General features: G+C 55.8%; 1 protein-coding gene across 4 annotated transcripts in view; it reads right to left on the reverse strand.

Moving 5' to 3' along the window:
- Window positions 1-2,150: 2,150 nt before the first annotated feature.
- The window catches only part of MOK (MOK protein kinase), a 50,495-nt gene continuing 35,510 nt past the window's right edge, over window positions 2,151-17,135 (reverse strand). For 3 of the 4 annotated variants that reach the window (XM_006160020.3, XM_027776375.1, XM_014592202.2), the window contains 8 exons: window positions 10,971-11,049; window positions 10,060-10,108; window positions 9,222-9,400; window positions 6,224-6,325; window positions 5,155-5,328; window positions 4,302-4,419; window positions 2,584-2,781; window positions 2,151-2,502 (listed from right to left, as the gene is read on the reverse strand). In XM_006160020.3, the coding sequence (XP_006160082.2) occupies window positions 2,422-2,502; window positions 2,584-2,781; window positions 4,302-4,419; window positions 5,155-5,328; window positions 6,224-6,325; window positions 9,222-9,400; window positions 10,060-10,108; window positions 10,971-11,049 (980 nt within the window). In that variant the 3' untranslated portion in view covers window positions 2,151-2,421. The remainder of the gene's footprint in view (window positions 2,503-2,583; window positions 2,782-4,301; window positions 4,420-5,154; window positions 5,329-6,223; window positions 6,326-9,221; window positions 9,401-10,059; window positions 10,109-10,970; window positions 11,050-17,135) is intronic. The other variant, XM_027776376.1, reaches the window with a different exon arrangement.

Consider the following 17,135-nt stretch of genomic DNA (forward strand, 5'->3'; position numbering starts at 1 on the left):
GGGGGGCTTTGGCCCCCATTTCCTCTGGACAGGCTAGAAGGAGGCAGGTAACACAGACGGGCAGAGGGCAGGTACTCAGCAGACAGTTGTGGAGTAACTGCCCCAGAGGGCTGGAGGAGAGGGGCATAACTCCATCCTGACTTCTGTCCTGGACGCTGGAGATTCGAGTGCCGGTGGAACATCAGTGACCCAGCTGGCAGCCCTCGCAGCCTGGCAGCGTGGGGCTGGGCAGGGGCCCACCAGGCCAGCTTGGCCCCTCTGCTCTTGGCTCTGGCCAGTGCCTGCCTACTGCAGGGCAAGGAGAACCATGAGTCAATCAGCTGCCTCCTCGTACCTGTATTCTCCATCAAGAACAGTCAGGTGCAAGTTCCAAACAAAATGCAGGAAGCCCCAAGGGTGGCCAGCAGGTTCCTCCTCCTCTAAGTCTGCAGGACACTGGGTATCCCACACCCAGCTGCTGTTCGAGTCCTGCTGTGGACCAGAGAAACACCCTGCACCCAGGGAGCCAGGTGGCGGCGACTTGGGCCAGCCCTGCCTGCTGGGAGGCCAGCGGCTGGGCTCCGGTCCCCCCGCCCTGCTGTGCCAGGCCCACTGCAAGCTTCAGAGCACTGAGGCCAGACACTGAGAGGAAACCCAGAGGCCCTCTCAGTGGAGAGGGCATGTTCCCCAGTCCTGGCCTGCCTCCAAAGAGCCTGCTGGCTGCCCTGTGCAGGGAGGAGAGTGCTGGGGGAGGAAGGGCCACTGGCTTCCCAGGCACAGGTGTCTGCAACCACGTGACTTCTTAGGAAGTACCCACAGAACTGCAAAGATCTCCCCCATATTTCCGACAGCAAGGGGTGCCAGAATCCCTAAACACACCATGTCCTCAAGGACAGGAGCAGCCCCCAGCCATCACCTCTGTAGGATGTGGCTCTCTGGTGCCCCTAGCCTCTAGACCCCTCTTCAGGCCCAGGCATGGCTGCCCGCACTCCTCCAGGCCGCTGCCTCACCGGCCCTTGCCAGCAGTGGTGTCAGGCCCTGTGTCTGGTCTCCCTTTCTCCACCCAGCTCGGCTCCCTCATGACTTGCAACTCCCAAGCACCCTCCTGCCTGGCATGGTTGTGCTGAGCGCCACACAAGGTCTCGCCTGGATCTGGAAGGACTGTGCTCAAACCCCGCCCCACAGCCCCAGCTCTTAAGTTGCCAGCAGGCGTGATTTTCATGGATGCTGCCCTTCTCTGGATGCTGCCCTTCTTGGCCTCCCTGGTCTCCCCACTGCCCTAAGCTGGACCGCGCTCCCCACTCAGCTCTCCGCCCAGACTGTCCGAGCTTCCCCAGCTACTGCGAAGTGCTGGTTCCAAGCTGTGCCTGCCCATGGTGCCACACGCCCCCTACCAGCCAGCACCCTGGTGCCCCTGCTCCGCTCTACCACCTGCGCAGGGCCGGGGCACTGGAAGAACACAGACAGCAGAGTCACGGTCATCTCTACATGACGAGGACCTAAGCACTCACCTGGGAAGGGGAGTTTTGCTTCAAATATCCCAAGTTTGAGAAGATAAGAAAAGAAGCAGTCACTAGGCTGCAGGCCGAGGCCAAAAGGGGTGAATGCTGCCCCTCTGCCAGCACCCTGGCCAGTGCCCTGCCCGGTCCAGCTGGACCCACCGCTTCTGCACGGGTTCCCACCCTAGCCTCACAGGGAAACGGGTTTCTTTCCGGAAGACACAGAGGCCTCCCACAGAAACAACGCTCTGAGCCCAGCGAGAGGTCAGGAGCAGCGCTCTGTACCCTCTGGAACCTTGACGCCCGCTGCAGGGAAAGGGCACTGTGGCCGGCCTCACCGGAACAGGCCCTCCTTCACTCCTTAGTGGTGTGTCAAAAGGAGCAAAATTAAACGTGGGCTCAATTACCCAGAGGTGCTCACGAAAGCTGAAAGGGAAGGGCCGGACAATAAGGACACACCAGTGCAGAGAATATGACACGCAGCGCCACAAGGACGGCGTGCTCTTTAATGACAACAGGGTGCCTGGTAGTGTCGTCTGAGACACTCACACGGTGAACATGCCGTGTGCCCCAGTGAGGGCTGGCGCAGGCCTGACTGCAGCCCGCCTTGCACCAGGCCTCAACACGTGACGGGACCTAGTTCGCCTATGTGATTCGGGTGAAGTCACAGGATACTCCCTGCCCCAGAATGAGGTGTCTTCGCGAGTATATGTGGCCGGAACACCATACAGCTGCGTAGGGTCAGATGGGCAGGGTGAGGAGATCGGCAGGCCAGCCTGGCCGGTCTCTGCAGGCTGGGCCCAGGACAGCGTTCAGGGGCCAGCAGACCTCACGCAGAGGCCTGCGCCAGGCGTCCTAAGCCCCCCTCTGTGTCACAGAAGCAGATCCACGGGGCCTGGCCTGCTCGCTCCTGGTCTTAATCCGCAGGGTGAGACAGCGTGGCTCAGCGCCCCCCACCTTTCCTTTCTATTGTGGGCAGGCGGTACTGTTTCAGGTGAGGCTTAGCGCCCTTCTGCATATCTGTCTGTTAAAGAGAAACGACATTCAGCAGAGGCCTAGGTGGGGCTGCAACCAGACCCCTCCGAGAAGCAGGGACGTACGCTACCTTCTTGCTCACACCCACACACTGGAGTGGCCTCAGCACCGGGACCTGGCCACTCGCTCCGGGCCCGAACACCGACTGCAGCACAGGGCTGGAGTACGACAGGTTGGTCACTCCCGAAAGCTTCAGCCTGGGCAGCACCCTTAGGCAGGCTGGCCCCTGCCTACCAGGATGGTCTCCTTCTCGCTGTGGTGATGGCTTCTTGAAACAGAACAAAAGCTAGGTGAGTGTGTGATGGCTTCCCCATCACGGGAATCAGGAGCAACACCGAGGTCGGCACTCTGCCTGAAGAACGTCTCGACTGCGAGATGCCCCCAGAGTGACACCACCACCACGTCCCACACACCGGGACTCAGGCTCCCTGGTGGGGACCTGCCCACCATCTGTTCCTGCACTCGAGGACCTCTGGCGAGCAACGCCGCTTACTAGATTGCTGCTGGGGGAGGCTGAGGAATGATAGGTCCCCGGGGGCTCCCAGGCCAAGGTACCTGATGCCCCCTGCCCCGTATCTGCCCATCGCCTCCACTTGCCATAGGGCACGTGAACTCACCACACAGAGACAGTGATGCCCCCTGCCCCGTATCTGCCCATCGCCTCACCACACAGAGACAGTGAGAAGGAGAATGAGAAATCGCCCCCGGGGGTGAAGGCCCACCACAGTCCCTTCCCAATTCTCTTCCTAGGATTTTGGCCACACATGCACACGTGCCCAGTGTGATTTTCAAGCCACTTTTTGGGGTGTGCACATGCCCTATGGGGGAAAAAAAAAAAACTAAAAAAAGATGTTTTTTCTGTATCAAAATTTTTTTTTTTTGAGAGATTTTCACTGTAGGGCGCGTGCGCTCGCCAGACAGACAGAGAGAGACATAGAGACAGAAAGCGAGAAATCACCCCCCAGGAGGGATGGTCACGCCGCAATCCCTTCTCCTCCATTCTCCTCTCGGGATCTTGGGCACGCACGCACACGCGCCCGGCGTGAGTTTTAAGCCACCGGGTCCGGGACACGAACCGCGGTCGACTACGTGGGAGTCCAGCGACATAGCCATTACGCTAATTGCTGGTTCCCGTTCTTTCCCTTTTTAATGGTTGGAGGAAACTGTTCATGGTAAAAATTACACGAGGTCAAGATCTCGACGCCCAGGGTGGTGCTGGAGCACAGCCCTCGGCCTGCTCCTGCGTGCCTCGGCTGCCTTACACCACAGCAGGGGCAGGAGGTGGTGACAGACGCCCATGGGCCACAGAGCCTGGCGCTTCCTCCCAGGTCTGCGGGAAGTGCCAAGGCCTGAGTGACTGATAGTGGGGGCTTGGTGGAAGCCAGCAAGGTGGGAAGGTGAGACGTGGGGCCAGGTGACAGTATTTCAAGTCCCGGACCCAGAGGCTTGAAACTCATGCCGGGCATGTGTGTATGCGTGCCCAAGAACCTGGGAGGAGAATGAAGAAGAGATTGTAGCCTGGCCATCCCTACCCTCTGCCCCCCCCCACTGCCTGGGGGTGATTTCTCACTTCCCTTCTCACTGTCTCTTAACTCTCTCAGGCTAGTACACATACCCTATGGCAAACCCTCTAAAACAGAAAAGAGGCACCCTTTCAGAATAGACACGACAGTCTGGTCTGCTACCATACTCCACAGGTGGCACCTTCCTCAGAGAGACACAGGCCACCCTAGCCACCCAGTCCCCATTAGACTGGGCAATTTCCAGCCCCCTGGCCTCACACAGTACCTGCCTCCTGCCCTCCTTCGAAATGGCGTGCCAGCTGTTTCCAAGTGGTATGGGTGCCACAGGGTGCTCTGGAAAGCAGGCTTTCCTGTGGCTGGCCAGAGCCTGATTCTCAAGTGCCCTACAGGGACAGAGAAGAGAAGGGGTGGCCACACTGAGAAGGGCCGCACTCCTGCATCACAGCTCTTCTCTTCCACGGAGGTGATGGGGAGCGGCCTTTCCTCTTCCTTGTCGCCCTCACGAGCGTGTGGAAGAGTGGAGCTGGTTGAGCTCAGAGCAGGCGCCCCCAGGCCCCGCTCAGCAGGAGCCCCACCAGGTGACTCCCAGGGCTGCTCAGCTCTTCGCAAAGGTGCGTTTGCACTGGGCGCACACCAGGATCTGCAGGGTCTCAACGGGCCCCCTGGCACTGACAGTAAAGCAGCCCAGGTCCCTCACTCCTGCAAAATTACACGAGGTCAAGATCTCGACGCCCAGGGTAGTGTCGGAGCACAGCCCTCAGCCTGCTCCTGCGTGCCTCGGCTGCCTTACACCACGGCGGGGGCAGGAGGTGGCAACAGGCGCCCGTGAGCCACAGAGCCCACCACCCTGGGACGGTGGTCCCAATGCCCTCCATGGGGTTCCTGATGGCCCATCAGAACTGCACGAAGGCCCATATGACCCCCTCACTCTTGCCTAAAGGTGCCAACAGCCTTTGGGAGGATATGCCAACTTGGCAGGGGTCCAGGAGGCACCAACCCTGTTCAGTACAGAGCTGTTCCTGGGAACTGAGGGACTCTCCAGAGGCCAGTCCCTCGCCCATGTCTCCATAACCAGCAGTCTCCCCCAATGGCACATGGAGCTCCAGCAGAGCGCCTACCTCTGCTCTTGGAAGTAGGGGTGCTGGAGGGCCTGGTGGGCAGCGATTCTGTCGTCGGGGTCGTAGGCCACCATTGCGCGCAGGAGAGAAAGGCATTGTGGGGACAAACTGGTTGTCAGTAGAGGTATTCCTGATCCCTTTTTAAAAGGAAAATCAAAACTCATAGCTCTCGACCTGTATTGAAAGCCCAACGACAATGAACAATCAATCCATTACTGAGAGCACCTGGTGCCAGCACTCCGACGGTTTACAATCTACAGAGGGCGTCGGGACCAGCCTGTCCGACCTGCAGAGCCACAGCAGCAGGAGCCACCCCAGAGACGCCAGGCCTAGGTGGTGACAGCGCACCAGTGGCAGCTCTGGATGTAGCGCATGCCCATCTCTGGAGGGAATGTGGACAACGGGGAGGCGGTGCGTGGGGAAGGGGTCATGGGGACTCTGTACCCTTCGCTCCACGTTGCTGTGACCTCCCACTGCTCTAAAGCAAACTCTGCTGAGGAAGGGCGTGAGGTCTAGTAAGCTACAAGCATGAGTCAACTACCTTCCCCATGGAAGATTAATAATGTTACTTCCCATGTGAGAAGGAGAGGACCCGCGATCGCTGGCATCTCCCCCTCCCAGGACCTGCTCACCCCCAGCTCGAAGGCCATCCCTCGGAAGCCCCTGACTCCTCAGCGGCAGCCTCTTCTTTATCCAAACAAAACCCGGTGCAGCCTGGGCACACCGCATATGGGTTCAGCACTTTCCTCACTGTTGTCCAAACCAGGGGACATTCTCACCCCAAGATTCTAAGTTCTATATAAACAATGCTCGGGGGACAAAATACGACTCCCAGACCCTTAGAAAGACAGTGGGAAATCCCATGATGCTCCGGAAAGAGCATGCCTCAGTGGTCCCCCAAAGGGACGGGTGTGTCCCCGCAGCCACTGCGCTGGCTCTCCCTCCTCGAAGGAATGGGGGCCTGGAGAGCAAAGGGCAGGAGGGGGTCAGAAACAGCCCTGCCCACTCCCTGGGCAGGAAGGGGCAGCAGGAAGGGGCGGCACGCCTGCCTCTCGGCCACCAGACCTACTGTTTGAACTTGCTGAGAGTCTTCCTGGCCGGAGTGCCGATGACGTCGTGGATTTTGGAGATCTGGTCCAGTTCATTTGCTCCAGGGAAAAGGGGCTGCAGACTGGAAGGGCATAGCAAGGGCATGTGGTCAGGACAGGGCTGGGACTGCAGGCAGCTCGCCCACTCACAGGTAGAAGTTCAAGGCATCCGCACCCACGGCGCAGTCCTTGCACTCATTCTGCCCCCCCACCCCTGGGGTCCTGCGTGCGTTCCCAAGAGGCCAGAGACAGATCCACGCCCCTCTGTCTGCACGCTTGGGAGTCTGCGTGAACTGTGACTACTCCCACTTTCTGCAACGAACCACCATGGCCCAGGTGAGCTTCGTTGACAAATTCAAGGGGTGACAGGTTGGGTTTTGTCAGTAAGAGTTCTGGGAAGCCGTCTGGTCTTTGGGGTGTTCACAGACTTGGGAACGGTGGGTGAAAGCTCACAGACCTGCGCAAGTAAACCCAGTGCACAGCACACGCCCCGGGCAGAGTTTAAAAACAGCTCTGGTGGCGGCACTAGCTTCTCCTCGGGAAAATGACAGTACCTTGTGACTACGGGCAAGAGGAAAGTGTGAGTGACAGGGAACACTCTGGAATGGGAAAGGGGAATGCCCAGGCTCAGCACAGCTTCATAACCCAGTCACCCTTACTGCTTTGCCTTCTGGCTGGATGCTACAGAACCATGAAGTCCCTTAACAACTTCAAAATTAACTTGAGGGATTTCAGTGCAAGAAAAAGGATCGGGCCAGCCAGTGGGTGGTGGTTAGGACGGCTGGGTCCCACATGGCCAACTGTGCAGTTCCAGTCCTAGACCTGGTGGCTTGGGAAATGCACTGGGTGTGTGTGTGTGTATGTGCATGCCCCAGCTCCTGAGAGGAGGGGGGACTGCAGTATGGCCATCCCCCCCCAGGGATGGCCTCTCTCTGGCAAGTGCACATACCCTATACCACGTTTGTTTGTTTGTTTATTAAAAAAGGAAAAGAAAAAGGACTGCCTGTTGATTTCTGGCTTCAGTGACATGCCATTCAACTTTCCAAGTCAACAACATGTTACCAGGGCCCATGGAGGATCGAAGTCACACCTGTCCGTATTTCTGGAGCAGTCAGTTGAGTGGTGGGACCAGGAGGCAGCCCGGGTGACTGGCTCTTCTGTTCTGGTGTGCCTCACCAGACAGTAAACTCGCCAGCACCTGCTGACCAGACAGTGAGCCCAGACTGGCAGCCCCATGCCCTCCTAGGGCTTCTGTAATTTGATACCCTCTTCCCCTCCAAGTGGGACAAACCCTTTTCCTTTCTTCCCTGGACCTCAGCTCCTTCCTGTGGTGAAGCCCAAAGGCTGGGGGTCAAGAGGGCATGGAGATTGGGGGGATGGAGGTGGGGGGATGATTGAGATTGGGATGTTCTAGATCTGACTGTCCGCAAAGGTGCCACATCCTAGGCCAGCGCACCCTACCTGACATGACCATGCCCCTCAGAGAGGCCTGGGGCTCCTGCTCACACCTCCCCATGCAGGTGGTCAGAGCAGGAGGCACATAGCACACTCTATGCTCGAGACTCGCTTTTTGGTTGTTTCATTACCAAGCCTGACTGCAAGGCCACCATGCAGGGCTGGGTGAGCCAGAAGGAGAGAAGAAACTGACAGTGTTCTTTCTCAGTGAAAACAAGGAAAAGTAGGGGAACCAGCAGTTAGCATAATGGCTATGTCTCTGGACTCCCACGTAGTCGACCGTGGTTCGCATCCTGGACCCGGTGGCTTAGAACTCACGCTGGGCGCGTGTGCGTGCGTGCCCAAGATCCCGAGAGGAGAATGGAGAAGGGATTGCGGCGTGACCATCCCCCCTGGGGGGTGATTTCTCACTTTCTGTCTCTATGTCTCTCTCTCTGTCTGGCGAGCGCACGCGCCCTACAGCAAAAACTTCTCAAAAAAAAAAAAAAAAAAAAAAAACAAGGAAAAGTATTTGACAAAAAGTAAAATGAAAGCCTAGTAAACGTACTGTTGAAGTTTACAGGGCCACCACAGGGCTAGCTGGTGGTGTGGTTAAGGGATGGGAGGCCACATGGCTGACTATAGTTCTGAGTCCGAGACTGGAAAGCCAGAAAAACTTGCTGGGTTGGTGGGACAAGCAGGTGGCATGGTGATTAAGGTGCTGAAATCCCACATGGCCAACTGCGATTCGAGTCCCAGACCTGGTGGCTTGCTTTCTCACTTTCCTACTCTTTCTCTGGTCAAATTAAAATGACAATAATTTTAAGTAACATAATTATTTAAAACAAACAAACAAACCACACTGGGTATGTGTGCGTGTGCCCAGAATCTCAAGAGGAAAATGAAAGAAAAAGGGTTGCAGCATGGCCACCCCTCCTGGGGATGCTCTCTCACTTTTCCTGTCTCTGTGTCTCTCTGGGGAGCGCACATGCCCTATGGCAAAGACTAAGGCAAAACAAAACCACAAGCCCAGCACTGGACTGCAGGGCTGCAAAGTCATATGGCCAACAAGGGGTTCGGATCCCTGGGTCGGCCTGAAAACAAGTTGGGCACACAGACACCCGCAATAGCACGGAGCTGGAGGGTTGGGAGGGGCCGTGGCATGCTGCGACAGACAGTGCTTCTCTCTCACGCTCATATGTGCACACATATGTACTCAATCATGAAAACAAACAAAATAAAAACAAAGGTAGGCAGGTGGCGTGGCGGTTAAGGCGCTGGATTCCTATATGAGCAACTGCAATTCAAGTCCCGGACCTGGTGGCTTGCTTTCTTGCTTTCCTCTGTCTCTCTCTGGTCAAATTAAAATAATAATAGTAATAATAAATATTAATAACTTAATTAATTAAAAAAAAAAAAAAAAAAGGCAAAAAGCACCCAGAATGACTAGAGTCTGGACAGTGAGGTAGCAAAGTAGCAGGCAGGAAGCCGGCGCCTGCTGCCCTTTGGCTATGGGGCCCGACAGGCGCGGGGCCGCAGCAGTACCTGGCAATCTCGTAGAACACGCAGCCAGCACTCCACAGGTCCATCTTGTACGTGTAGAAGCCATCGGTGAGCAGACACTCCGGGGCCCGGTACCAGCGGGTAGAGATGTACTCGGTGTACGGCTGCTTGGAGTAGACACTCCGGCAGGATCCAAAGTCCCCTAATTTCAGGACATCTTGCTGCAAAGGGGAGAAAGCAAGGCCGAGCAGCATCTCAGCACACAGCCGCCGGGGTCCGATGGAACGGCTCGCGCCGCGCCACCCTGTCAGCTATCACCCCTGGCTGCCAAAGCGCCTGAAGCGCTAACAGATGAGCAAGTGGAGACGTGTCTCGGGTACACTGGCTGCAGGCTCCCAGACACCCACGGGCTCTGAAGGCTGGGAGGCGGCCGTGGCCCCTGAGCAGGTCCTGCACGCAGCTGTGTGCCATCACACCTCCCGCTCCCCGGCGTCCAGCCCCACGGCCCCGCTCTCAGCTACCTGTGTGGGCTCTGCTAGCCACGCGGGGCCAGAGCCAGTCAGACACGGTGTGTCCGGGGAGCTCTGGTGGCCCTGCAGTGAGACAGACTGGGATCCAGTCCTGCCCCTACAGCGTTTACGGTCACAGTGCTCAGAATGGCCGTGTCAACGGGCCCTGCCTACAGTGTGGGGGGGAACTCCCTTCCAGGTGGGATGGGATGCTGGGATGCTGTTAAACCAACCACTTTTTACAAAGGAGAAAAAAGAAAAACTACAACAAACATGCTATCCACCTACCAGGGATGGGAAACACTGTCAGTGAAAACAGTTTTATATTCTACCTTTATTCTGATAGCATGTTTTCATTTCAAACCTCTTACCTTTATCAATATATTTTCTGGTTTGACATCTCTGTGAAATATTCCATTTCTGTATTCAGTATAAAAGAATAGAATAGAATTCATTATACCCCATTATTTCAAAATCTTCAAATTTGATTTAATTTTTTAAAAGAGGCAAAGGCAGGTATTTTCGACAAGGTCTCGCCATGTCCTAGTCCTCCTACCCCAGCCTCCTAGCTGGACAGGACACAGGCACACAGCACTTAAGCCAGGCCTGCCTAGGCCGGGCTGAGAATTGAGCCCTTGGCCCCCTGTGGCCTCAGCCACGGCATGACAGTGCCTTCCCAGGTGCCGGGCACGTTTCAGTTGTATATTTCTTTTTTTGGAGAGGTTTTTGCTATAGGGCACGTGTGCTCTCCAGAAAGACAGAGAGAGACAGAGAGACAGAAAGGGAGAAATTACTCCCCAGGGGGGATGGCCACACCGCAATCCCTTCTCCATTCTCCTCTCGGGATCTTGGGCACTCACACACACACGCCTGGCGTGAGTTTAAGCCACCAGGTCCGGAACTCAAACTGTAGTCGACTACAGGGGAGTCCAGCAACATAGTCATTATGCCAGCTGCTGGTCCCAGTTTTTTGGTTTTTTTTAAGTTTACTTATTTATTTGTGACATGAGCAAGAGAGACAGGGAGAGAAACAGAGGGGCAATACCCCCAACAGACTCTGGACGACATGATCCGCCCTCCGCCCCAGCTAGCCCCAGGCCACAGGCACACAGGTGCCCAGGGTTCTGGGGGAGGTCTCTAGACTTTAACCAGAGCCCTCCCGTGCAGGCAGCCCTGTGGAGCAGCACGCGTACCTTGCACCACTGCTGCCTTCCTTCAATTGTGCTTAGTGACTCCCTAACAGGCTGTTCATCTGAGAGCTGCCGAACCTCCCAGCACGTACCTGTGCATGTGATCGAGGGACCTGCACAGCTGGTACATATAGCGCATGATTTTCTTCTCGGACAATGGGTGTCTCCTCCCTTGCAATCAAGGAAATAGGCAAATGTGGTTACCGACGGTACAACCCCCTTTATTCAAATAAAAAATATCCACTGTTACTTAATGATGTATGAGAATCTAAGTTCCTCTGTGCACAAGAGACTGAGTTAGTTGGGGGGAATATGGCATGTACTTACAAAACAGGCATGTTAAACTCCACGCATCAGCAGGGTTTCACCTAACTCACGCGGACTGCAGTGCCGACAGCAGTGCGCAAGAACCGTCAGAGTGCCCAACCAGAGACCCCGACCGACCGACCCGACCGACGGAGGCCTCCCGGTCACGCCCCTTCCCAGTAGGAGGCTCTGCAAGCCCAGTGCTTTCTCAGGTTTCCTGGCTACCTGGAGATCTCCACGTTAAGAGGAGATGGGTGGCAATTCCACAGAACTATTTTTTAATACTCCATTGGATTTCACAATGCCATCATCTGCGGCCACGGCGGCTGCCCCTCCTTGGCCTCAGCACCAGCACTGCAGCAGCCCCTGGACCCGGTGCCCTGCCAGCCCCGCCTCCTTCCTGTAGCTGCCCATTCTGTCCAAGAGCTCTGAACACTGCACCTCCAGCACTGAGGGGCGTCCCAGTTCCAGAGGTGCCACAATGTACTTAAACTACAAAGGTGTGTGTTTTCAAGTTATTGAGTTTTAAATTTGCAAAATGACCACATTCACTTACCAGTTCAGAAATCTACTCCCTCCATGAACACATATCTTATTTGCCTTTCTGGTCTTAAGTTTGCAAAATCTTTTGACAAACATACTCTTTTCCTGTATATTCTGTATAACTGAACAAGGATGTTTATAATACATAAATAATAGAAAATAATTTGGATGGTAAGATGTCTAAGTACGGCTAAGTTTTTCATTAAGTGCTTTAATCTTTATACTGTTTCACATAATTTATCATCAGTTTTCCAGAATTAAAATCAAAATAATTGAAGTTGAGCCTTTGAGAGCTTCCCTGGGTGACAGGTCTTCTGGAACTTTATGATATCGCTCCTGCACAATGGCAGAAAGCAGCACTCCCGTCCCGTTGTACGGCTGCAGGATGAAGCTCTGGAGCTCGGCTGTACTGGTCACTCCTGTGGTCAGACTCCAGGTCTTGTGGCCTACAGATCAGCCTGGCACTTGGGTCCCCTTCAATCAGTCCTCTCCCTCCACAGGGGTTCGCAGACTCCAGCAAGCCCTCAAACCCACAGGCAGATTGTCAGGTCATGGGGTGATCCCAGGCTCTAACCCTGAGTTCTGGGTCCTCGCTAAGAGAACACGGTACCATCATAACCCTCCGCTAGGCAGATGCTCCAGCCACATTCCTGTGGGACACCTCCCTGTCTGCTCCCGAGCTCTGCGGCTGAGCCCTTGCCATGAGCTCCCTTTCCAGGAGCTGCCTTCTCGGCCACCTCCATGCGACTTACCCAGGCTACAAACTATCAGCAGCTCACAGTGGAACTTTCCACTAGGAAGCATCACACATATTCAATCTGCATAATCACCTGGACAGCAGGTTCCAAGGGCCGAACCCAGATCTGTGCATGAGGTCCAGGGCACCTTGTGTGCCCCATGAGTCTCCTTCGGTCCACCCTGCCCACCTCCCTGGCTCCCCTCTCCACCCCATTCCTATCCCTGGGGATTCAGCAGCTGTGTCCCCTCCTTGACCAGGAGGGGTGTTATTGGTCCCCTTAACAGTCTAAACCCAGTTGGTCTGAACAGTCTGAGCCCACAGCCTGGAAAAGGAAACACTGACCACCATCCCAGCCAAGTTTGCCCAAAATGAGATCCTGCCTTTCCAGGCCCAAGACTGTACCTGGTTCCCACCAGGTTGTTTTCAATCCATTTGAAACAAGGAAAATATATTCTATATTCTATAACAAATTATAGTATTATGCATGTATATCTTTTAGAATAAATATGTAATATGTATGTATATATGTATATATTGGACTAAATCTCTTGGGACCAGCAGATGGCACAGCAGTTACATTGCAGGACTCCCATGTAGTTGATATGGTTCAAATCCTGAACCCAGCTGCTTAAAACTCATGCCGAACATGTGTGTGTGCCCGCACAAGATCTTGAGAGGAGACTGGAAAGGAAGGGACCACAGTATGGCTATCGCCCAGGTGGGTGATTTCTCCTTTTGTCTCTATGTCTCTGGCAAACATACACGCCCTATAGCAAAAATCTCTCTTTAAACAAGAAATCCCTCAAAAGTGCCTCGCAGGACCCTTACTGAATACTGGCAGATCACACTCCCCCACCTCTCAGCTGTCCTGCCCATACTCTCATTCAGGTGGCCCCGAGGAAGCCCACCTGTGATCCTAAAGCATCATAACGCGGTGAGCATGGAGACGGCCGACTGCGAGCTGCTGAGCCACGGGCCACGGTGCCACCGCAGCCCATGTCGCATAGCCCCACGCGTGACGGCCCTGTCCCCAGGCCCGGTCTCCCTGTGGCACCCACGGAGGCCCGAGGCCATGCCCCACAGCACCACGTGTGTCCACACCTGCAGGATTATCCACAGGACAGTGGAGTCAAAGACCCCTCTGGGCAGCGGGCAATGGGTAGGCGTCGGGCTCAGAGTGGAGCTGAAGCCAACTCCCCCTCACCCACCGTGACAAGCTCAAGGGCAGGCGCTCCTAGGCTGCACTTCGGAGCTGGATCACACCAGACAACCGGAAATGAAAAGCTCCCTCTCAAATGGTGGTGAGCCTACAGGCTGGGAAGATGAAAGGCAGCGACACATACAACACGTGAACGCACGGCCTGCAGCGCACCGTAACCACGCAGTGACGATGGTGACAGTGGTCGGTGTTCATTGATGACCGCCGCGAGCCAGACGCTGCTCTGCACACCCCACACTTGTTATTTTATTTAGTCCTCAGAACAACTACAAGCCACACAGCTGGCTCCCCGTCTCATAGCGCAGGCAGGACGGGAACTGCACGTGGTCTGTGCACACTGGGACCCAGGGCGCGGTGCCACAAGGAGAGTCGTGCTGACGGGAGCCACTCTTAACAGCAGGGTGCCAGGGTGCTGGAAGAAAAGTTCAGTGACAAAAATGCAGCACTGCCCCCTCTGACTGGCACTGGGGTGACTAGGGAGTCCACGTGTTTCACAGAAGCGTTAGGAACATTCCAACAAGTTTCTATTTTCCTTCATATGCACAAAAGTGATTTGGGAGCGAACTGTGTAAATGGATCTAAAAGAGCTCTTCTGGGGTCAGCCAGTGTGTGGTGAAGGCAGCAGGGTCCCAGAAGAGACTGGAAAAGAAGGGGGCCAGGCCCCCCCCCCCAAGAGATGGTGTCTCACTCCCTGCCCCCCACCCCCCGGAGCACATGTGCTCTACAGAAAAAGGAGAAAAAAGGGCATCTAATGATGAGCAGGCCGGACGTGACGAGATACAGACGTCAACGGATCCGCTCCGACAGTGCCGTTCCGCAGACGCCCGCACAGCCACAGGCGCGGCAGGGGCCGTCCCCGGAGCTGAGCTCGAAGGTCCCTCTCACCACCGCAGTTCACCGTCGCCCACTGGCTCGTCGCCCGACACCATGGCTTCCTCCAGGATGCCCCGCCCCACCTTGACAAGGCACAGCCGCAGTGGCGAGGGCAGCACACAGGGCCAGGAGCAGCTGGGGCTCCGAAGGTGGCCAGGGCCCGTAGGAGTGCTGGACCCTGCTGTCGCATTTCCTCCCCCAACGGTGTGAATGTGAAGACTGCTCCCAGCGGAAGTCTAGAGGCTGGCCACCTCTGCCAAGGGACAAGGGAGGCCGGCAGAGGAGCCGAGGTGGGAAACCATGTGGCCACAGTAAGCAGGGCTTTCCTGGTTCCACTTCCCGGAGGCCCGACTGGACCCCGTTAAGAGATCTGGGGCTCTCCATTGGATGGGGACTAGCCAGTGGCACGTACTCCTCTCAAGGAAAGCAACTGGGAGGCTCAATACCTGCCCACATCATCCAGGTGGAGAGCCGACACCAGTAACGCCCAGGCTGGTGCTGGACACCCAGAGGACACCACCAAGGGGGCCAGTCCAGCCTGCTGACAGAGCATGCCCACCCCAGGGGGACCAGAGGGTAGACATGAGACAAAGAACAAGACTGGGGGTGGTGAATGAGCAGCCACTGCAGGCTCTGCCAGGGGACCAGCGAGGGTGGGGGAATGAAAACTACCCATCTGCAAAAGCAAATTAATTCAACTTAAAATAGTTCAAGACAGCAGAATCAGATACAGCTTTATAAAACTGACGCTGCCTCTGTGGCCTGGATCTGCAGCATACTTAACCTCCTTTATCCTGTTTACCCTTGACAAATTCCAAGGAGGCCTTTCCTGTTGCAGATGGCATGAGCGCCGTGCCGTCGGGCACAACGCACACAAGTGCACCATCCAGGCTGGCCAACCACACAGTTCGCTCTCCGTCCACCCCGGCTGCTCATTCACTCAGGCAAAGAACTCCAGGAAGAGCCCCACATGAATGGTGGCCATCGCGTCCCCATCCCTACATCCTTCCCTCCTCCAGGGCACACAGTGCGGCTGGCTCGCCCAGGGCCCACCCCAAGCCCGCCCAGCATGCCAGGCTGGACAGCACTCTGCAGGCTGCCTTGCAGTTGCGGCTTCCAGAGGTGACTGGGTCTGCGTAGATGGGACTATTGGAGAAGGATGAGTTGGCTCGAGTTCTGGGGCAGACAGGATGAAGTGAGCTCTGCTCTGTGGGCGCAGCCCCTGGCTGGTTGGGGTGGCATGACCCCAGAGCAGGCAGCTGCAGCTGCTTTACTCGGAGGCACTCTCTGGCAGCAGGGGCAACAGCCCCCTGAGCAACCCAATCTAGAGACTCATTCTGGAAACTGCTTCCTAGAAGCCAAGCCCAGAGGCTGGCTTCTCCAGCCCTCAATCCGCCAAGCCGTCTGGATCAGACACTACTCCTTTCCAGATTACATTAGTGAGAGTAGATGCTGCTGTCACAGCAATGGGGACCACCAACCAGAGAGGTCCCTGCAGAGGTGCTGTCGGCAACCCCACGTGCAGACTGCTATCTGAGGACTGGTGGCTACCAGTCTAAGAGGCAAGGACAGAAGAGTAACCATCAGCAGCTCTTCTAGCAAGTAACATGCTGTGCCACTGTCCTCATGGCCGTTTTCCTGGTGATTCGTTACTAGTTTTTGTTTGTTTGTTTGTTTGTTCTTGCTGTAGAGTGCGTGGGCTCACCAGAGAGACAGAGATAAACAGAGACAGAAAGTGAGAAATCACCCCCCAGGAGGGATGGCTATGCCACAATCCCTTCTCCTCCATTCTCCTCTCAGGATCTTAGGCATGCATGCATACACACCCGGCGTGAGTTTAAGCCACCGGGTCCGGGACTCGAACCGCAGGCGACTACATGGGAGTTCAGCAACATAGCCATTATGCTAACTGCTGGTCCCTCATCTCTATTGTTTTTTATAGAAGCGCATGTCTGTGACAGACCCGAAATAGACAATGTGTCTTCCGCTACAGGCTTAGAACACTGGCCTAAATACCCACCAAAAGCTTCCTCTTCCCTGCTTTAAAACCCATAAGTGGCTTCCCACTGAACTTAGAAGGACCCCAATTACTTCCCTGGCCCTAGGAGGCCCACTGGTACCTGTCTCACTTCCCACAGCCGTGCTCCTTGGTCATGTCCCTCACCATGCCCAGGACCTGCCCTGTCTGTCCCCATCCCTCCCTAACACAACTCCCCTGGCTGCAATTCCTCATCTCTCTGCTCCCAGAGTGTGAGCTCCGCTTGGTGGAGAAGGGACTGTGAGAAGGGGCTGTGCGTCCCGGCCTCCCGTGCCCCTGCCTGGAGGCTAGCCTATGGCCGTAGCAGGAGAACGCACACTCGTCTCACCCTGCCTAAGCCTGCCACAAGGCGGTGAGCTTGCCCTCTAGCCACTTCCTCAGCCTCGTCTGACACCTGCTGGACAAGGAGAAAACTACCCTGGTGGTTTTCTCTATGGCTTTCATATACAGCGGTTTGTCTTCAACAGAAGACAGACAGGTGGAAGGAAAGAAGGAAATCTCTCAACTGCGGGCACCCGAACTACATCTACCTGACCCTC

Source organism: Tupaia chinensis, unplaced genomic scaffold, assembly GCF_000334495.1.
Source record: "Tupaia chinensis unplaced genomic scaffold, TupChi_1.0 Scaffold000671_1, whole genome shotgun sequence".
Lineage (NCBI taxonomy): Eukaryota > Metazoa > Chordata > Mammalia > Scandentia > Tupaiidae > Tupaia > Tupaia belangeri.